Here is a 21,246-nt window from a genome sequence, read left to right as displayed (position 1 = left end):
AAATAATTATCCTGCCAGTAGTTTGAGAGAACACTAATGCAATTTGGTTTAAAAAAAAGAAAGAAAAAATCAAATCGTAAGTAATTCTTTATCGTTCTTATTACATCACATCCAACATAATTTTAAAAACTTTAGACTTTTTATCTAGCATAGTTTCGAATTAAATTACATAATAATTATCTTAACATAATTCAATCAATTTGATAAAATCTAAAAATAATTCAAAATACCAATAAAAAGCATGATTTTTTTATTTTTTTTTAATTCAAGATTATATTTTTTTTTTAATATTAAAAATATGACATGTTAGATGTATTCGGATTTTGAAGCTTATCTTGTAATCCAAATCTTGGACTCCACGATGTTTAATAATTTCATTTTTTAAATTATTTTTTATTTAATGTATAATAATAAAAATAAATACTCGTAAAATTATTTTATATTATGTTAATATCGTAAAAAGTAAATCAAAATAAATTATAAATATCAATTCAAAATTAATCAAATATTAAAAGATAACATTAATAAAAAAATCATAAAGGATTTAATTAAAAGAAAAAAAAAGTAAAAGATTGAATTAAAAATATATATTTGGTATTGTTATTAAACTCGACCTAGTGGGTTAATATTGAAACATTTCAACTCAACTTTATGCCTGACTTGAATTTAAAATTAACTTATATAGGAGTTGATTCTAAGTGACTTAATAGACTTGTTAAGTCTAAAGACAACCCGAAAAACTAGTAAAAATATAGTATGATTTTAAAAAAAACTTCAAGATGATATCTTGAAAAAAAAATTAATAATAAAATGACAACATATTAGGTCAAATTGAGCTTCAAGACTTAACTCATAAAACTCGTGCTCTGAATTATAGACTCCATGAATTCTTAAAAAATATTTTTTTTATTTAATAATATAATAATAAAAATAGATGTTTGTAAAAATCGAGTACCAATTAAATATCTAGATATTTATATATCACTGCAATAATTTTATAAAATACAAATCAAAATAAATTATAATGATCAATTCAAAATTAATAAAATATTAAAAATAAAAAATAAATAAAAAAATCTTGATAATAGAACTTAAGGGGAAAAAAATTGACAAAAAAAAAACCCTAAGATGCTTCACTGTTCATATGAACAGTGAAGACCATAAACCAATTCAGTTTTTTTAGAGCATGAACAGAGAAGCACCATTTACTTACCAAGTTCTTTTAACACAGTTGTAACATACCCGATGCTTTCTCAACAGTTATTGTAATCGGATGTATGCATCTTCGTTTTGTGATGATGAACAACGCATTTTCTCTCCATCCCCTTCTTCACTTTACAGGATGATGAGAAGATGGAGCCATCTCTGCTGCAATCTACCCTCCTGGTCTCGCGGTTCAAACTTGTGAGTTACAAAGGAAATCTTTCCTGTGAACCAATGCCAGTTAGATCCCTGGAACACATCCACCTGGAGTTTGATTATTCAGAAAACAAATACCCCCAGCATCAACAACTATCAGCTCCTCCTATTCTTCTATTCGGCCTGGCCAGATCCTGTTTTGGCTGTTCTTAATTTCAAAAGGAGGGCTGAACCTAATCTTCCTGGTACAATTTCTCCAAAGAACTGGAACAAGTACCAATCAAGAAGCTTTTTTCAACTTCATAACACAAACAAGATGATCACTGTAATGCATAAAATTATGGTGCCAATCGTAGAAAATGAATCCAGTTTCAAAGCACGAAAACTAAACGCTCGCATTAGAAGGAAAAGATTGAAAATTAGCCTTGCAACATAATAAGTTTAAACAAAGTACAAAATAAGGGAGGAGACAGACGCTCATGTTTGCCAGCAGATTTTAAAATTCTTCTGTGTTCGCCACGATGTAATGTATATACACATTTTAAACAGGATAGGGCACCGATTGACAGCATTTTGGCCTCATAAACAGGCCGTTGGTCATTTTTCAGGATAAAATTATTCACGGCAGTTTCTTTCATCCTTCCATTACTTTTACACGATCATTTCTTTTGTGGTATATTAAACAGGTTCCTGGTGAGGTGTTACAGTAGGTCCTGGTGCTATGGTAAACTGCAGACCCCTCTGTTGCCCTGACTGTAGCACAAAAGCAACTTGTGTTGCAGCCAATGCTGCTGCCTCCTGTTAAACCAAATTATGGTACAAGCTTCAGCACAAATGATACAAATACAATACAATAGATTAAAACTGAAACAAAAAACACTGACCTGTCTTTGCCTACGACGCTGCAAGATGCTGATGGCCCAAGCCATGATGTAACAGGGCAGAAGAAAACCAGCTGCTCGAAGCAAGAAAAGCTGTATGGGATCCATCAGTTCATCAGATTGGTGAAAACATAAAATCCAAAAAACACTAAATGGTGAAGAAATGATCATCGTCACCACAGAATAGGCAGTAATCCCAATTAAACTTACAGAAAAAAATGTAGATACATCATCTTCTCCGTCAGAATCTGTAGCAGTCAATGCATGACGCAAGAGCAGGAGGGCCATCAACTGCAATATGAGTGAGTTTGGGATTAAAACCAAATCTCAATTGAATAGAGAATCAAAGAAAAATGAGAGCTCAAATAAGAAAGCATTAGCAAGAGAAATTGTAGATGTAAGTATCCATCAGCATTGAAACTCAACTGCTATGTTCAGGGAACTTCCACATGATCTAGAAGGAAGTTTGTTCAAGCCTCCAAATAATAATCTAAACAGGTTTCTTTATATTGCTAGTATTCTCCAGGTAGAGAGAATATGATCCTATTATGATTGCAAACAAATACTTCCATTTTAACAGACACAATGGTGAATAGCCTTAATTCATATTACAAATGACCAACTGGACCAATTCACATATGATTTTGAATAAACTTTCCAATTGGAGCCATGAAAAAAAAATACTTTAGATTCCTGCAAATACTTTAAGAGGAATTTATGAAATTAAGGGCTTACAATAAGAGCAACTGAGCGGCAAAAAGCAGCTCCACTAGCATTTGAAGCAGCATAGTCATCATACTCAGCTTCTAGAAAATGGCGCTCAGCCTCTGCAATTGCCAATAGGCGAGGATCACGTAAATCTAGTTGAGTGCCAGAGATTGTCCAGCCTCCACTACAAAAAGGAGAATGTGTGATGATGCAAAAATCATCATTGATTGGTAAACAACATGAAAGTTATTTTGACGCACACACCCCTTGTCCAAGTTGAAGTTTTACATGCATCAAATTTTATGCAAGTGATTAAAAAAAGCCCCAGCAATTCCAGATTCCAGAACAAAGAGCATAATTACAGATAACTATTAAAACAATGAAAATACTAGTTTAAACATACCCAATGTCAATAGCAGTATCTTCAGAATGAGGTGGACGAGGAGGAGCAGTGTAACCAGGTTGGTAAGGCTGTACATCATAGAGAAAAGATCAACAAGAAAATCAACTATAATACATTATAAGTTGAGAATTTAAAAAAAAAAATTACACTTAGTTAAGAAATTTTTCCAGGAGAAGACAGAAATGGTATTTGCAGAAATCAGAATATAGTAGAAGCTACTTTCATCTAAGAAGTGTGACAGAGTCCTGTTAAGACATATTTCTCTAGATCCCAAAAGAGGAAGCTAAGAAGCAATATTCTTAATGATTAGATTAGTAATGTTACAAGCACCATGACCGCAAGAAGCTAATGATATATTTTGCATGTGGTGTACATTCATCTGTTCGATTTGCTTTTTTTATAAGAAAAGGAAGATTATAGCTTACTGCATACCAAAATGTACAACTTTATATTATAAACATAAGCAAAAAATAATTTCTATCGACTAGAAATACATATAAAACAAGTACAAATAATTTAAGAACTTTTCAACTGCAAACAATGATCCAACATGTCAGAAGTTACGTTTTAACCACAAAAAACCTCTGAAGAGTTAAAGACAATATTCTTTCTGCCCTCTTGTACTCAGTTCCATGAAATCCAAAAAATTGTCAAAGGTATACAAACCTACATCTCTTTTTCATATACACAAACACGTCCTCTACATGTATAGCTCCTGATCAATTAAGCCTGCTGTGACCCATTGGAAACCAACAGTCCCCAGCATCACCTGTAAGCTTTGGGGGTGTTTATTTACTTGCAATTTGATCAGTATGCCTTCCTACTGCTTTTGATATCAGGTGAGATTCAAAATTGCCCGGCAAGTTTTCATGAAAGAAATTCACGTAAATTCATGAAGCAGTGCACTCTATACAGATCAACAAGATACCAAGCATGCAGCCCACTACAGAGAACAGCTACAAAACAATAATAAATGAGCATACCTGATGGCATATTTCACAAGTAATATCACCTTTCTCATTGCACCAATGCTGGACGCACTTCCTATGAGCATACTGGATGAGAGAAATTGAAGGCGTTAATACATATATACAAAGTGTATATCAGAGACTAGCATCAATCTGAAGACTGCTAGGATCAGATGACATTTAAAAAGGGATGAGATGGAAAAACAGGAGCCATCTTTTTTGCCACTAGATTCCATTGAAGCAAAGGTTGCTGGTTTAGTCAAATTATCTAAAATGTATCTCACGGGCTCAAAAAAAAATCACTAGAAACAAACTAATAAAATTCTCTGAAACAAAAAATTCTAGAATGATGTCTAACAGGAGTAAAACACTAAACAAAGAAGAGAAAAAAAATCAAGCTTTAAATCCAACATAGTAAAACTATCATCCACGGGCACTGGCCGGCCAATCTTGAATTCAATTACATTCGAAATCAAACATTAAAGAGCACAAAATGACATTCTAACGCTATATTAATTATTGCCCTCCTTTTCATTGACCAAAAACCCTCAATTTCATAATATTTAAAGAAACTAAGATACGAACAAAAGACAAGGAAATAAAATTTGTCAATATTTAATATACCTTGAGGCTGCCACTGCAGGCACAAGGATTCTCTAAATTGCTAACAGAATCCTCCTCCTGGCAAATGCGACACTCGGCCCCCTGAATCAACGGCTCCTCCTCCCCCGAAATACCATCATCGATTCCTTCATTTGCCTTCGAGCAGGAAGGGCCGACATCGGCCTCTTTGACGATCGCCTTATCAGACTCCTCAGGAGGCGCCGTCGACGCTGGCCTTATGAGTTGGTCAACGTCCAACACCATGTGATCACTCATTTGCAACCCCTAATTTCGTTTTCTCCTCTTCAAACTAAAAAAACAAATGGAAAGAACAAATTAGTTTATTTGAAACCCTAGGATCACGCTTCAAAACAGCGGATCGAAGGATCTCGAGAGAGAAATTTAAAGAGAGAACCAAAAAAAGAATTGTGAAATTTTTAATGGTTGGTCACCTGTGAAATTTTCTTTTCTTTTCTTTTCTTGTATTTACGCGAATGTGTTTTGGGATTTGTTTGGATATTTAAGCGAAGAAACAGGCGAGACCAGAGAGAGAGAGAGAGAGAGGGCAGGTCAAAAGCGCGTAATGTAGGATTTTGCAAGCTTAGGGCTTCACGATGAATATGATATAATTAAAAATATTGTTTTTAGTATAATAAATATTTATAGTAAGAAGAAGGTTGGATTATTGGGATTTAAGCAACGAGAGAATACCAGGCTTTTTAATTAATGGAGGAGGGGTTCTAGGATGGCGCACCCGCTCCCGATTGGGTGGGGGTGGGGGTGGGGGTGGGGGTTGAGGATAGTTTTGGTATTTTATATAATTTTAATTATAATGTGTTGAAGTGACTAAGAGATGTGGACCCCCCAATTATTAGTGCTGGGGTTCTCCACGCGTAGGGCTGCCAACCCAAAAGAAATTATCAATGATTAACCGAAAAAAATTAATGCAGAAAGATTTTTTCTTAATATTTTTAAAAGTTATCTGTATCTTTGATAATAAAAATAAAAAAATAACTTTATAGAAAGAAATAAAATAAAAAAATGAATTTATAAAAAATTATTTATTAAATAATAAAAATAAAATAAATTTAAAAAATTAATAATTCGAGTCAGCCTATAAAATTAAAGCTTGGTCATGAAACCAAGCAAAAAACAAATTGAGTTTAATTATCAAAATAACAAATATTGAAATGATCAAGTAAAAAATAATTTTAATAAAATATAAAATTTAATTATCAAGCATAACCAATATTAAAAAATAAAACTTGAAAAAAAAAATACTTAAAGTCATGGTATGTTAACCCTCTAAGTTTGCAACGTGAGGTTAGGATAACTTCATAGAGATTTTAAAAAAATATCAAGATGTTTAATCATGACATGAATTTTAATGAATTTAATATTTAAAAATAAAATTTTAAAATAATAATTGTAAAAAAGGACCTAGAAGAAAAGGTTGTGATCAACCTTGGTTGATATTTCAAAATCATGACTTAAGTTATGATATCAAGATTATTTTATAAAAGATAAATTTAAAAAAAATTATAAAATTAAATTATAAATCAATAAAAATGTTGAAAGGTAAAACTAAGTAGAAAAAAAATTTAATACAGAAGAAATAACAATCAAGAGAATAACTATCAAATTTGACATGGAAATGAAACGAAACCAAATATTAAATGATAAAAACAAATAAAAATTAAAAATAATAATTAATTGTGATGTAAAAATGGATTTAAATATTAAGGTGTAAAATAAAAAAACTAATTCAAAACAAAATAAATATGAATTAAAGTTTAAAAATTAAATTTAATATAAAAATAAAATAATAAAACACTTTTTAACTTTAACAAACCTAGCTTGATTCCTAAAAGAGAGAGAGAAAGAAAAAAAAAATTATTGATGTCAAGTTGCCACCACATGCCAGTATTGGTGTTAAGGCTCGGCATGCTGCTTTCAACGTCATCATGTAAAAACTAGTGCATGGATGTCAAGAGATATCTAAGCTCGGTTTAAATATTATTTTAAATTAAATAAATTAAATTTTGTTTTTTTAAACCGAGTATTAACTAAATAATAAGATATCAAAGAATCAATACGAAGTGATAAAAAAATCACAAATCAAAGAACCAAATACGAAGACAAATAATTGAGAGATCAAAACGTAAAAAATCCCAAGAATCTAAAAAGAGAATCACCGCTCGAGTATCTCTTCTAGTGTTTTCCATGTCCCTGGCATTTTCATGTTCATGTTCATTTCTTTGACCATGAATCTACTTGGGATATTTTCCCCCCCTCACTTCCCGCCCGAGCTAAGCTACCAAGTGCCCGCCTACCGGACCCGTAACATGGACACAACTACTTGGCCTCATGGTTGGGTCCATTAATTTATCTCAAAATATAACCATTTGGCAACTGGGCTTTTTTTTTTTCCATTTGGCAATTGGGCTTTTTTTTTTTTCGTGAAAGACAAATTGATATCAATATTAAAACTTATAATTTCTTTATTATTCTATAGTCTAGAGAGTTATGAAGAGTGGTTGCTGAATTCTAATTAAGCTATGTATAGAAGGAATTGAAGTCTTCCCACAGAACGCCGTTGGATAATAGGTGTGCCTGGATAAGAATGATGGGATTGAACATTTGTCCAGGCCTCTTCCTATAAAAGCGGATCCTCGATGATAACAAGAGTATCTACTCTTAAATAAATAACAATTTTTTATATATATATATATCCAAGTTTGTATAGAATTTATATAGTTATTAATTTTAAAATTTATAAAATTAGTTAAATTACAAGGAAGTTGGTCCAAACACTCATAATAATAATAAAACATATTTTCTATATTATGTTTTGACATTACAATATCTTTGATTTTATTACGATACAAAATCATGTGTATTATTATTCCTTTTTAAAATAAAAAATCATACAAATCATCATTATTTTTTTTTCTCACACATAAAAACCAATTACAAGCGTTAATTTAAAATTCATTTGGTATTATAGTAGTTATTATTTTTTAAAAGTAATTATTTTTTTAAAATATATTAAAATAATATCTTTTTATTTTTTTTAAAAAAATATTTTTAATATCAGTATATAAAAACGATTTGAAAATATTAAAAATAATTAATTAATTTTTTAAAAAACTTTTGAGACTCGAAAATAAATAGACTCGTGATACATCTCGAGTGATATTAATCTCATATAATTGTATTATGGAATTTATTTATAAAAAAATATCAACCATTGAATTTATAAAAAATATCAACGAAATCTACTTATGTAATGCACGAGATATTTCGAAAAAAGAATAGAATGGCCAGGTTTCATATTTCAACACATGAAAAGGCAAATTTCATCTTGCAGGCATGATTGGTCCCCGCAACTTTTTACAGGGGAATTTATACTCCTGTATGAGACCAGAACCAGAATCAAATTACCATAAAAATAAACCATCCATGGTTGCCTTTGACGCAGCTTCCATTTCAACCCCCCACTCGTCCCCACCATAACTAGAGGCCAAATTTCTACATTACTCCATCACTCTAATCTCCTCCTCGCTTCACCGTACCTACCACTCTTTCTTCTTTCTTTATTTAAATAAAATACTAAAACTTATTAACTCCTCCACAGTGAAATATATCCAGAACTACAATAAAATTATATTTTTATTCTATGTTCCTTAATTTTCAAAGCTTTACTTGAAGAATAAGATGATTTTTGTGCATGATAAATTTATCAATCTTCATTTATTTGGGAACAGCTCTATCCTTTTCATTTTTCTAATAACAGTGCAATTACCGTTTTCTTAAAAAATAAATAATCAGAACCTTTGATTTAAGGATTATGATAATTTCAATTTTATCATAAATAGCTTGATTATTATTTTTTAATGCTTTTTTTGCTATTTAATTCTAGAGGTATTTTTATTTTTATATGTAATTTTATGAATAATTTAATTACTCTATTATTACCCTTGTCAATTAAATTTTTTCAGCCTTTACTTTAGGAGGTTGATTGTAATTTTAAAAGGTTTTTTTTTTTTTTTTATCATTGTTGTGTGGTTATAGATATTTTTAGTTTGACATTGTGTGAAAAACATTATCTTCCAATGCTTTTTAGAATAATTCTTAATCATAGTCGTTGTTAAGAATTACTTTCCAAAACAACATTTCATTAAAAAAATTATTTTTATATTTTTAAATTATTTTAATACACTGATATTAAAAAATATTTTTAATAAAAAATATTATTTTAATATATTTCAAAATATAAATCATTCAAAAAAAAATTCCAATAGTCTACCGATCACCCGTTAATACAGCCCGAAGCCAAATTCGAGCAGGACCATTGCACATTATCCCAGAAAGATACTGGGTGGGTTGTCGTTGTCGAAAAGCGGTTGGCACGAAGACTTTTCCACCGCAACAGTTTGTCTCAAAATCTTCTTGTCAAAAGACCAAACTACCCCTTCTTACCACGTCCCCCATCCTCGCATCTCAGGTCCCAAGTGTTTCGTATTTGAATAAGGGATATATTTATAGAGACTGAACACGTGGCGTTTCATTGTGTTGAGGTTTTCAATTTATGATCCTGCTAAATTGTCCATCCCCTCCAAAAAAAATAAAAATAAAATAAAAATCATTACACATCAAGTAAAACAGAAAATGGAAACCAATGAAGAATAATTTTGTTATAAAAAATAAAAAAACACACCAGAATTATAACTGTTATTAGTTATCGCAGTTTTTTATTAGTAAGGTGATTGACCATGTAATAGATTTTAAAAGTGATTTTATATGTCGAAAGAAATTAAAATTATAATCTATAATAATTACCTTCATATTCTATATTCTTGATAATTTAGCTATACCATATAGATTTTTATTTTTTTAAAATTAAAAACCATCATATAAAAATTTATACTAATTAACTAAAAAAACAAAATATCTTATATTAGACTTCTAATAAAATAAATGTGACTTTATGGTGCTAACCAAAAAGAGAATAAAATAATTCTTTTTAATGCTTCACATTGCAAAAAAAAAAAAGTGTTTGTTTATAAAAAAATATTATATTACTCATCATTTTAATTATTTTTTTCCATAAAAAACCATGAAGATTCGTAAAGAGAAAATATGAAGAATCTTAGAATTATATTTTTCAAACTTAGTATAAATTTAAAGAAGTGAAAAACCAGGTTCTATAGATTAAAAAACATCAAATTTGTGCTATATATATAGCTTTTCCTAACTCTAGTTTTTTTATTTTATTTTTTATAGTCCATGCATGTGCTCTATTTCAAACTCTAGAGCAAGATGTGGTCATTGACGCGTTCGTTGATTCATTGTCTTTGTCTGGCAAGAGGATTAGATAGAGCTCGAAGGCAGTATAAAGAAAGGTTACTTAGGCAATATGAAATATTAAAATCGTGTCTGTCATTGCGGACAAGGAACCGTTTGGGAATACGGACAAGGAATTATTTCAATTTATGTTTTTAAATATTTTATTAAAATCTAATATGATTTGTAGTGGATTGTTTTGATATATTGCTGTTAAAAATAATTTTTAAATAATAAAAAAAATTATTAATATGTATTTCAGTATAAAAAATTATTTAAAAAGCAACAACTATTGTATTGTCAAACATGCTTTAAATCAACATTTATTTAAAATTTATTTTGTTTTAAAAAATATTTTTTAAATATTTTTAGATTGTTTGATATTAATATCAAAAATAAAATTTCACAAATAATAATAAAATATTATTTTAATATATTTCTAAACAAAAATCATAATAAATCATTCATTATCTCTCTCCGATGTTGAAATCTTTTTTTTCATGGATGAAAAAATAAAATAAAACAAGGTCGAACTACAAAATTATACCCTGGTATTATTATATTCACCGGAGTCCTGAGATTTTTAATTAGCGAACGGCTATGGACGACGGTCACTATTCGAGGACCAGTTCCAATATTCAGGTGATAAATCTAGAACATGCCCTGTATCTTCTTTCCCCGTAATAGCGAATGCCTAGCTTGGCAAGATTTGTTGTTTTGACCTGCCATTTTTGGTCTCCAACAGTGTCAACGGCTAGCATTCTTTCGCGCATCACAATATTTTGCATCAGGACAAGTCTGTACCTGTACCTATACCTAAATGGCACGAAGTGTTCAGCCATCCAAAGTCAAGCAGAGAAGGCTAAAAATGTTTCCGTGCACATGAAATGCTCCGAATGAAAAAGAAAAAATGCACATGAATTTTAAAAGATGAAGTGAATAAATACTAAATAACTCATTTTGATACAGCACACTGAACACAGTGTCGAGGTGCAGAACTCCCCCATCTCGGCTAGTAATTTTGTTGTTCAGGCAATGAGGAAGCATTTGGTAAAAAGTAAAAATAAGGATTTGAATTCCCGCTAGATACATAATGGGAAACTAATCTTCTATCCTATACCGTTGTTCTTTCACTAGTTACACTGCATTTTTTGGATCCCCACATAATAATACATCTCACCTTCCCACTGAATTGTCAAGCTTTAAGAGTGGGTGACTGTACAGTGAACAGGGAAGCGTGGAAAATCAATACATGCTTCTTGTAACTTACACAAGCTTCCACCTGATATACAAAACCAGGAATATGTATTTGTATCCTGCCAAAGATGCTATCAACTTTTTCCACCTCGAGTAACTATATACCACCCCCTCTCTAGATCATAAAATGTCTTAAACTGGTGCTTCCCCCACTTCGATATAGGCCATGCAACAAATATCAATACTATGGCTATGCCAATTAGAGAGAGTAGTGTCAGCGAGTCATCACTAATAATATTCACAATCCAGTCAGAGTGCACTTCCATATCCAAGGCAGCATTGGTATGCAAGATGAAAGCTCCCAATGCCCAATCAAGTGGGATATTACCAACCTGATTAGCAAATCCAATTCTGCACAGTAAAACCGCCACTCAAAAGAATTTCAACTATTGGATAATGATAACAATAAACAATTGGGATGTGAAGAAGTGTATGCAACATATGCTCAGAGTGAAAAGTAATCCGAAACATAAGCAGTTTAATTTCTGGACTAATTTAATAATTCAGCAATTGAAGAAGCATATAATTCTTATTCGTAGAAAACACTCCTTGAACGTGGTGGGTGAGAAATTTACCTTTGGTCATCAATTGCAATTCCAAGGCTGTCATGAAGTAGGGCAACGATATATGCTGCAGAGAAACAATAGAGTGCTAGATCTTCATCCTTGAATGATTGGTGTTTCTTTTTCAACCTGGACCAATCCTCTCCACAAAACTGTTCTCCAGCTATCATGAGATTCAAAAGAAATGCCCTTTGATCCGGTCCAAAGAACTAATCAATCAAAGAGGACAAAACACATATAAGAAAGGGATTTCGAAACGTATAACCAGAGCATAATATAAACATGCTGGATATGGTTGCAACCAAAATCAGAACATAAGAGGTAACTGTAATTGTTGTTTCTCCTACATGGAACACAAAATACTAAGAATCAGTAAACTGCAACATAAAAAAAAGCAAGAAGAAGAAGGGAGGTTGTAAAACCTTTGATGTATGGAAGAAATTTTCTGTGGCCAAGAACTTCCCCTGAAGCTTAGGTACAAATATTGATCCTATGTGGCAATGCTGATAGGAGCATCTCTCTGCATCCAGTGAATAAAGAAACTAAAAGAACATAAAACTAAGACAAAATATCATGCTTTGATTCTTCTTAAAGAATTTCAAACCTTTTCCCTTTTGTAACAGTTTTAGGGCAGCTGATCTGCACTCAGAGAAGTTGCCCCTAGAATGAAGAGTGGATACAAATCTGTTCTTTTCAGTCAAAGAACGTGGAGAGAGCTTCCAAGACTCCACAACATGTGAGTATCCCTTGGGAGTACAAGGGTCCATAAATATTCCCTTCTCAAGAGATTCAGCAGCTGCTTTATTGGGGAAATGCAAGAATTTATGTCAAGACATCCCATTTCTAAAACCAATAATGATAGAATGAATGGGTGCATACTGGTCAATACAAACCAATCAAAGATCCTATGATTGCAATCAAACAACAGATAAAGACAGTAACTTCAACTATCATTATGCATGACCCAATGACAGAAAAATATCATATAGCCTGTACCAACGATGACCCTCCACTCCAAGCCCAAGAACTTCAAGGAAGAAGAGAAACTATACCCCAACTTTGTGCAGTTGCAACAACAGTAAAGAACTCAATCCACAACATTCAAAATCATAATTGCATTTAAATCCTTACATATATATAAAAGCACCAAGTCTACCAAAACATGTGAAAGGGGTACACCATCAATATTTTATGTTTAATTTGTAATTTAGTCATTATGTTACTTAAATATAATAATAAGAAATTCTAAAAGAAATCCAACTCTCCATCCCACCTCTTTTTCCCATAACATCTCTCCAACTTTTTATTCTTAATTTACATCACTGGCCTAAAGATTATGAACATGCACATTAACCATAGATATATAGACATTTGTTCATATTGCTGTTCCCTTTAATTGGTCATGTATATATTAGACTAACAGAGCACACTGAAAAGATAAAATATATAACAACAAAATTTACCATGTAATAGAATAAATATAGCTGTATTCAGATTTTACTTTTAAATTGATTCTCAAAAGATAAAAATAAAATCTTTGATTGCATTTAATTCAGATTTAAGCGCTTAAAAAAATACAAGGCACAACATACTTACCCAAATGATGGTCTCCTGAGACAAGTGATTCCCTCAATGCTTCAAATGCAGCAATCTGCATAATTAAGAAGTTACAAGCTACCAATACTTATTTTTTTCTCTGCATCCAAGAAGAGATCAATAACCAAACTTCAAAGATCTAGCAATGAAGATATATGCAATTAAAAGCAGTCAGCTGAGATGCAAAAAGTTTTATAAGAGTTTCACATATTAAAACCGATGCAGCTGACACAATGATAAAGATTAAAATACTGCCCACACAGACACTTTCATCTAGCTAAATAAGTAATATGGAGTTAATATGCTAGGAATTTTCATTTAAGCTCTTTTTTAGTTTTTCCCTGTTTTCTAGTTGAGTGTTTTTCCATTATTTAACAAACCCTTACTGAAGAAAAAATGGCATTGGGCTTTAATCCTACATGATCCCACATTCTAGCATTCATCTCATTGTTGCAGCACTGTAATCCAGCCTAGAGTACTCCATGAGAAAACTATTCAAGCAAACGAATTAACAAATTTTGGGGCTTACTCTTCCTTTATCCAAAAAAGAAAAAAAAAGAAGGCAAATTTGACCATGGTGGAATATTCAAATTCATGCCAAAAGGCACAAAACCAATAACATTTATATGCAAGTATAAATATCGCCCATCCAAGCTATGAAAAATAAAACCAAATATGTTGATAATCTTGAAAAGCATCACAGCACAAGCAAGAAATACGATAAGAGAAATCTCAAATGAAGACTGCTATTCTAGAGAAAGATTACCTGTCCCAAATGAAGAAAGCTATGGCTATAGATATTGTATGAAATATTACCGAACTTAACAGTTCGTGAGAACTCAGGAGGCACTGGCTCCATTGAAACAAAAGTCACCTGCAACAGCAGCATCAAACAGTAAGCATAGATAACAATTTTGCATTACTTAAAGCATGAAAGAAGATAGCAAATTCAAGCAATATTAACTTCTTAAAAACAATTATTTTCTATAGACCATTAGCAGCCAACCAACATGAGGAACAAAAGAAAAGATCCCCTAAATCTAGGAATACAACAAATAACAAGGAGACGTGTTCATAACAAGTGACTGTTAGCACATTTCAAATTTTCATCACCACAATAGAAGGGGTCCTAACACTTTGCCCTTGAATGGCCATTCCACATTTTCAAGTTAAATTCTCATTACCGACCATCCTACTGCCATATACTCACAAATTTTCAATGGCACAATATAACACAAAAAAATAAATTAAATTTGAGATGATAAAATAAAACCTGAGCAGAAGCTCCACCAAGTTCAATAATCCCACTAGTTTCCAAAGGATCGCCACCAAGAGCACCCAATGCATAATTCGCAACAACCCAAGCGTACAACCCCTCGTCCGACCCTATCGAAAAAACCGCACAATCACGACCAATGTCAATCCTCTAAGACAATTACCAATAACAAAATATAACTACAAATAATACCAGTAATAACAGAAGCCCAACTGTCCTGAAACTTAAATCCAGACTTCCTCAAAATCCGTCTACACACATTCAAGATCTGATCTTGAACCTCCAAATCAAGCAACCGCACTCCGGCAGTTGCCATTAACCTAACCTCGGTCTCTCCCCACAATTCTCTAGGCACTTTCCCTTTCCCAAACTCCACCAATTCCTCCACCGACCCACCTACCCCTTCCGGATCCTCCGCATACGCCGATAACCCTGGATTCACCTTCAATGCCCCTTCTTCAAAATCAAACACTGCTTTCCCTCCACTCCCAATTCGGTACCCGAATACATGAATCCGCGTACCCGTACTCCCTCCGTCGATTATGATACCGTATTTTTTAGAAAACGATTTCGTTTTCGATTTTAAGAGATAATAACAAGATAAGAGAACGATTAGGGTTATGATAGTAATTAGTTTGGATTTGATGGATCGGGTATGGAGTTTGATAGTAGCATCCATCTTGTGCTGGTCGGTGGAATTGGGACCGACCTGGTTGCGGACATGAGGGCGTCGCATCAAATAGAAGGAATTGGCATGTGAAGTGAATGCGAGCAATTTAGGGTTTTGAATGGATAAGAGAGAAGAGAGGCTAACAAAGAGAGACTGCCCCCCTCTCTCTCTGAAATTCCGATTTGGGTCTGTGTTTCGGGCACTCAGGCGGTGGTGGTGGGATTTGACGACGATGGCTACACGAGCTCACGGGAGTTTTTTCAAAAGGGAGGGTCAAAGTTGTTTGCGGTTCGGTTTACCTTACAAGGTCTTTTGGGTTCGGATTGGTGACCGGTCTGAACTTTTTTTTTTTTAATTTAAAAAATTAAAAATGTATTCTCAAATATTGCTTACAAAGTTCAATTTAAGATATTGTTACATAGAAAAGTTATAAGAAGTGAAACTTTAATTATTAGTTTATATTCATTAAATTTTAATTATTTTTATTTTAATAATGAGTTGAAAACATTTTTGTACATTTATCAACGGATAAAAAGAAATAAATGAAGTTTATTTAATAAAACCATTTTACCAAGAACAATAAAATAACAAAACCCCCCCTATTTTAAAAGAACTTAAGCTACCTGCTGGAGAAGACACCTTAGATTCCTTGGCTTCAGACTGATTTTTTATGGTCCTACCTCCGTACAGATCTAGGCCATAATTCCCGCTACATTTTCCGCTGACGAGACGCCCTTCAAAAAGAAACTGCATGAAGTTGCATAAATTATTTTAAAAATCACCATGCACCACCACGGTACCAAACAGATGGTGCTGAAATGATTTTATTTCTTATCATATTTTAAGTTTCCAGACAGCTTGTAAATGCTCCGCTGTCACCTGGTGTGGACAGAAAGGGCAAATAGACAAAACCAGTCCACGAGGCACGTCAAGGGACAGAGGAGACCGATTTTCCATGCAAGGGAGGAGGCTATAGGCCATCTAGCCTGCTGTTCAATATACTTTCCTTTCCTAATCAAAACTTGTCCAGCCGGCCAGTGTTTTCTTGTTTGGTTTTTGCTCACCATTGATTGATTCATTGTTAAGTTTATCGGCTATTATACTCTTTTCTGCATTTTTTTTCCTGTATATCCTGTTCGTTTTTTATCCAAAGGTTAGGTAACACACAAAAGGTTTGTGACCAAACATCTCAGAAGCAATCGATTTGAATCCTTTTCTTTGAGGGGATAAAACTGGACATATCCATTGTCTCTTGCAACCCCATTAAATCACTTTGGCAACCAAGTTTTGATAGCGTTTTCCAGTTGAAGCTGGAGCGATTCTACTTGTCAGCAATGAAATGATCGCTTCGCTTCATCACTTAATAGAGGATGCAGTAAACTCAGATCTCCACCGTTTCATCGTTTCAAATCTTCCAGTGCACTGATCTAGACCTCCAATAATGCAGTCTTTTACCTTTTCTTTCTTCAGCCAAACAAGATGGTAACGATCTTTATTGCGTAAAAGCGGCTTTAGAATTAGTAGGGTCCATTTTATAACTTTTGTCCAGTTGAATTAATTTAATAAAGCTGATGTCATGGTCCTATTTATTTGGAGGTGGACATTGTTAAAGCACTCTGCCATGTCCCTGTTGTGGCTCATCTGATTCAGATGTATAGATAGATTAATTGGCTCAAAAAAGAGTATGATCATGATCTATCAAGGAATTGCAGTATGGCTATGTATTTTGTCTTTGATCCATTTATTGTTCATAGGTTTCGCAGATACAGATGACGAGTGAGATTTGTGACTTCAACAGTTTTTTTGTGCTCTTGGCTATTTCACGGCCAAAGTACGAGGGATGCCACAAATAATTTTCTTCTGATGAGCTTATCTGGTGGAAGTAAAGTGAAAGAATCAAGCTGCTTTCTTCTTCTTCTTTGTTTTATGTTAATAATAAGAATCTAGGGTCTTAACATCCAATTTAACTATGTAAATGGTCAGGGTTATTTCACCAAGTCATCTCAGGAGGTAGTGAAAATTCAGCTGCAAAATGTAAACGTAGCTGAAAACCCGTTCAGCCTGATAGTAAGAGAGAAAAGGAAGAAGAGGAAAAAATATGTCAATGTTCTTGTTCACGCGTTCCTGAACTTGTTTAACAGTGGAGATTGGTTGAGGGTGGATTCTCACATAGATAGGAATTTAAACTCCCAAATGCCTGTAAATAGTGTTATGCATTGACGGGTCTTGTCATTGGAAGAATAAAAAAAACGCTTAGTTTCCTTTTTCTCTGTCTGGTAATGGTAAAATACTGAAGGCTAAGTGAGATATTAGTCTTGTGATGAAGGGCTTAAGCCTCTGCTTTGGTAATACTGTATATTTGAATCTCCCCACGCCATCAAAAGGAGGAAATGATAGCCAAAATGATAATGGAAACTTTGCTTTTCTAGTTAATTTCTTTGACCTGTATATTTTTTCTTTTAGTTTCTTAAGATCCCAAAGGAGTTTCCCTATCAATGTTTACAAGTCACGGGAAGGAAGTGATAAATCTTTATGCTGAAAAGGAAAGCGGTTGTATATCTTTCACATCGCAATGCTCAGGATGCAACCAGTGTGTAAATATAGTTGATGTTACTACTTTTACTTTGCAATGAAATTTGACATTTTTTAACTCTCTTTTAAGAATTTGCTGGATGAAAATTTTCCCAAATGTCAGGTAGGAATCAAACTTACAAGGGGCAAAAATAGCCATAACGCATGTCAAAGATTCTGTGTTTATAAAAGTAGTTTGCTTATAATTAATTGAGTATCAGAACATATGCAACTCACACAGATGTTGAGAGTGGAGGAGGGCTAATCTATTTGTTGGTGCTCAAATTTTCTTTTAATTCTTTTAAATTCTTGGTGGAATCATCCTTGTTTTCTTCTCTTTCTGTCCTTTTCGTTTCAATCGATTGTCCTTTGATATAGGGCATTGTCTTTTATTTATTTATTCTTCTTACAAAAGCTAAGCAATATGATTTGGTTCGACTTCACCCGATCAGCCGTTGTGGTAAAGATTGGTTTTTGTTACAATATGCAGTTAAATTCTTGCTGCTACAACAGATCACTTCACAATCTTTGTAGCTACTCTAATTAACTTGGAAATTATTATAGCAGCAATGTTCTCACAAAATAAGTTGTTATGCATGTAAAATGCATGAACATAAAGCATAGAGACTCACGTCTCCATTGCTTAAGAAACCTTAAAGAGGCACAGTGGTGAGCGACATGTGAGTGCTCTGGCTTTTGGAAGGTGTATAGTAATTGTCACAAAATGCCGTGGAGAGAATGGCTATCCACTCATCCTCACTTTCTCTTATTCTAAACCAAGTTATTTGATTAGTATTAAATAATGAAGAAAGAAACTGCCACTGATTAATGACACAAGTAAATCCCTCTTCATTTATAAATATGTGCCACTATTTGAAGTAGTGGACAGCAAAAGATGGAGTGCCAAAATGTTAACGAGGTGGAGAGGCAAAACCAGCTCCCACAACCTGAGGTGCCAAACAGGGGCACCACCTTCCTTGGAACTTGTTTTAATGGGCTCAATGCTTTATCAGGTCTCGATTTCCTCTTTCCCTCTTTTTGCCGTAACTAAACCAATTTTAAGACATGTAGACAGGGAACTTCCTATGTATATCAGTAGCTAAACCAATTTTAAGAAATGTAGACAGGAACTTTCCCATGTGTGTATCAGTAACATTTTACCTGTGTTTTATTTGTTACGTTCTTCTGCTCTTCTTTAGGGAATTCAAAAAACAATCATTTTCAATATCATGATAATTGTTTTGGACCACCATTTTTCTTCCTCGCTTTTTTTTGCATACAGGGTTCTGGTCCAATTATTTACTCTCTTTTTTCCCAGCTAAACATAGCACTTGTTGAGGTAATCAGGACAGTGCTTCGACTCATGGAAATATTAAAGGTGAGCTGAAGTATGACCGAGAATGATTACAATTAATCACTGCCCTGTTTTGCAGGTGTTGGGATACTCTCAATTCCCTATGCGCTTTCTCAAGGAGTATGGCTGAGCTTAATACTGCTTTTTCTAGTGGCAGTTCTCTGTTGGTATACAGGATTACTTCTAAGACGTTGTATGGATTCGGACCCACTCATCAGAAGTTATCCTGATATAGGAGAGCGAGCTTTTGGATACAAAGGAAGAACTCTAGTATCCATCTTCATGTATCTTGAGCTATACTTAGTAGCTGTTGAATTTCTGATACTAGAAGGTGACAATTTAGACAAGTTGTTTCCAAACACAGGTTTCAAATTTGCTGGACTATACATTGGAGGTAAAACAGCCTTTGTTCTTCTCACTGCGCTTGTAATCCTGCCAACGACATGGTTAAAGAGTCTAGGCATGCTGGCCTATGTCTCTGCTGGTGGGGTTATGGCTTCTGTTCTTTTGGTTGGCTGTGTTTTATGGGTTGGTGCAGTTGATGGTTTGGGGTTCCATGAAAATGGTGTGCTTTTGAATGGGGGAGGATTACCTACTACTTTAAGCTTGTTCACCTTTTGTTACTGTGGTCATGCAGTTTTCCCCACGTTGTGCAATTCAATGAAAGACAGAAGCCAATTCTCCAAGGTAGGAAGCTACGTGGAAACTGAATCTCTTATAATTGGCTCTCTGTTAATGCAACCATGCTGGTGATGATATCTTTTCAGTTCAAATTTATAGGAGTAATGGAGTATTGTGTGATTATGACCTTTCTCTTCGGCATTCTCTCCTTCGCAGGTTTTACTTATCTGCTTTGTTACAAGCACCGTCACTTATGGATCAATGGCAGTTCTAGGCTACCTCATGTATGGAGAATATTTGAAGTCTCAGGTGACCTTAAATCTTCCAATCAGAAAAATTGGTTCAAAAATAGCAATATATACCACCCTAATCAATCCCCTGACCAAATATGCGGTCATTACTGCTCCAATTGCTACAGCTATTGAGGACACATTGGCTTTCCGCAACAGCAGATATCTCAGTATCCTCTTCAGAACTGTGATTGTGATCAGCACGGTAGTTGTGGCACTAACAATTCCCTTTTTTGGATACGTGATGGCTTTTATTGGTGCGTTTTTGAGTGTCACTGTCTCCATGTTGTTACCCTGCTTGTGCTACCTTAGGATTGACAAATCTGCTAAAAGATTTGGGTTAGAGTTGGTGTTAATTGTGGGAATATTGATAGTCGGGTCTTTTGTGGGTATAATCGGTACATATACTTCTATCAAACAAATTGTAAACCATCTCTGAAACTTAAAGATGGTGCCATTAAGCTTACTGACAATAAGATAAACAATTCATAAGCGCAACTTTTGCCTTGTACGAAGATCATGCAAGTCCAATGCAATGCAATATATGGTTGAAATCTCTGCCAGAGCAAAATAAAGAAAAATCAGGTCCAATCATATTTTCCTCTCCAAGGTACACGTCGGATTTCCATGAGGCTGCATTTTCTATTCATTTCTCAAAAGCTGGTTTTAAAAATAAATAAAATAAAAAACAAATCTGACACTGATAGAAATAATGCCAATCTTCTTGTTCAATTAATTTTCCCAACAGCTAATGACACAGCATTTTCTATTATTTTTCAA

The 21,246-nt window shown here is 33.4% G+C and overlaps 3 protein-coding genes across 4 annotated transcripts; 1 reads left to right on the top strand and 2 right to left on the bottom strand.

The window, feature by feature from the left end:
* Positions 1-1,757: 1,757 nt before the first annotated feature.
* LOC105117507 (uncharacterized) lies at positions 1,758-5,646 on the bottom strand. Its single transcript, XM_011015194.1, has 8 exons — positions 5,375-5,646; positions 4,944-5,232; positions 4,335-4,406; positions 3,352-3,419; positions 2,976-3,132; positions 2,451-2,531; positions 2,244-2,333; positions 1,758-2,157 (listed from the first exon to the last, which is right to left on the bottom strand). The coding sequence occupies exons 2-8, from the start codon at positions 5,196-5,198 to the stop codon at positions 2,038-2,040; spliced, it is 843 nt and encodes a 280-aa protein (XP_011013496.1). The 5' UTR covers positions 5,199-5,232; positions 5,375-5,646; the 3' UTR covers positions 1,758-2,037.
* A 5,558-nt stretch (positions 5,647-11,204) lies between these two features.
* LOC105117493 (probable apyrase 6) lies at positions 11,205-15,956 on the bottom strand. 2 transcript variants are annotated; one of them, XM_011015176.1, is made up of 8 exons: positions 15,153-15,956; positions 14,958-15,070; positions 14,451-14,558; positions 13,685-13,739; positions 12,693-12,887; positions 12,511-12,608; positions 12,101-12,297; positions 11,205-11,876 (listed from the first exon to the last, which is right to left on the bottom strand). In XM_011015176.1, exons 1-8 carry the CDS (start codon positions 15,694-15,696, stop codon positions 11,600-11,602), a joined length of 1,587 nt encoding a protein of 528 aa, XP_011013478.1. In that variant the 5' UTR covers positions 15,697-15,956; the 3' UTR covers positions 11,205-11,599. The 2 variants fall into 2 exon arrangements, with proteins under 2 accessions (XP_011013478.1, XP_011013486.1); XM_011015184.1 differs by having other exon boundaries at positions 12,693-12,884; positions 15,153-15,955.
* A 3,120-nt stretch (positions 15,957-19,076) lies between these two features.
* LOC105117490 (vacuolar amino acid transporter 1-like) lies at positions 19,077-20,964 on the top strand. Its single transcript, XM_011015163.1, has 3 exons — positions 19,077-19,214; positions 19,635-20,242; positions 20,393-20,964. Exons 1-3 carry the CDS (start codon positions 19,097-19,099, stop codon positions 20,903-20,905), a joined length of 1,239 nt encoding a protein of 412 aa, XP_011013465.1. The 5' UTR covers positions 19,077-19,096; the 3' UTR covers positions 20,906-20,964.
* Positions 20,965-21,246: the final 282 nt, after the last annotated feature.

This window comes from Populus euphratica, unplaced genomic scaffold (genome assembly GCF_000495115.2).
Source record: "Populus euphratica unplaced genomic scaffold, PopEup_1.0 scaffold5.1, whole genome shotgun sequence".
Lineage (NCBI taxonomy): Eukaryota > Viridiplantae > Streptophyta > Magnoliopsida > Malpighiales > Salicaceae > Populus > Populus euphratica.
This window is presented reverse-complemented; position numbering and strand designations above follow the sequence as displayed.

What these genes read in the sequence shown, in the direction of transcription:
- LOC105117507 (XM_011015194.1), bottom strand. Translation starts at nt 5,198, where the DNA reads ATGAGTGATCACATGGTGTTGGACGTTGACCAACTCATAAGGCCAGCG. An exon ending in ATGTATCTACATTTTTTTCT is followed by an intron (nt 2,334 to 2,450) that starts GTAAGTTTAATT and finishes GATCCCATACAG; the next exon opens with CTTTTCTTGCTTCGAGCAGC. An exon ending in AGCGTCGTAGGCAAAGACAG is followed by an intron (nt 2,158 to 2,243) that starts GTCAGTGTTTTT and finishes TTGGTTTAACAG; the next exon opens with GAGGCAGCAGCATTGGCTGC.
- LOC105117493 (XM_011015176.1), bottom strand. Translation starts at nt 15,696, where the DNA reads ATGCGACGCCCTCATGTCCGCAACCAGGTCGGTCCCAATTCCACCGAC. An exon ending in GCTTTCTTCATTTGGGACAG is followed by an intron (nt 13,740 to 14,450) that starts GTAATCTTTCTC and finishes TTAATTATGCAG; the next exon opens with ATTGCTGCATTTGAAGCATT. An exon ending in ATTTCTTCCATACATCAAAG is followed by an intron (nt 12,298 to 12,510) that starts GTTTTACAACCT and finishes TTGATTGATTAG; the next exon opens with TTCTTTGGACCGGATCAAAG.
- LOC105117490 (XM_011015163.1), top strand. Translation starts at nt 19,097, where the DNA reads ATGGAGTGCCAAAATGTTAACGAGGTGGAGAGGCAAAACCAGCTCCCA. An exon ending in TGGGCTCAATGCTTTATCAG is followed by an intron (nt 19,215 to 19,634) that starts GTCTCGATTTCC and finishes CCTGTTTTGCAG; the next exon opens with GTGTTGGGATACTCTCAATT. An exon ending in ACAGAAGCCAATTCTCCAAG is followed by an intron (nt 20,243 to 20,392) that starts GTAGGAAGCTAC and finishes TCTCCTTCGCAG; the next exon opens with GTTTTACTTATCTGCTTTGT.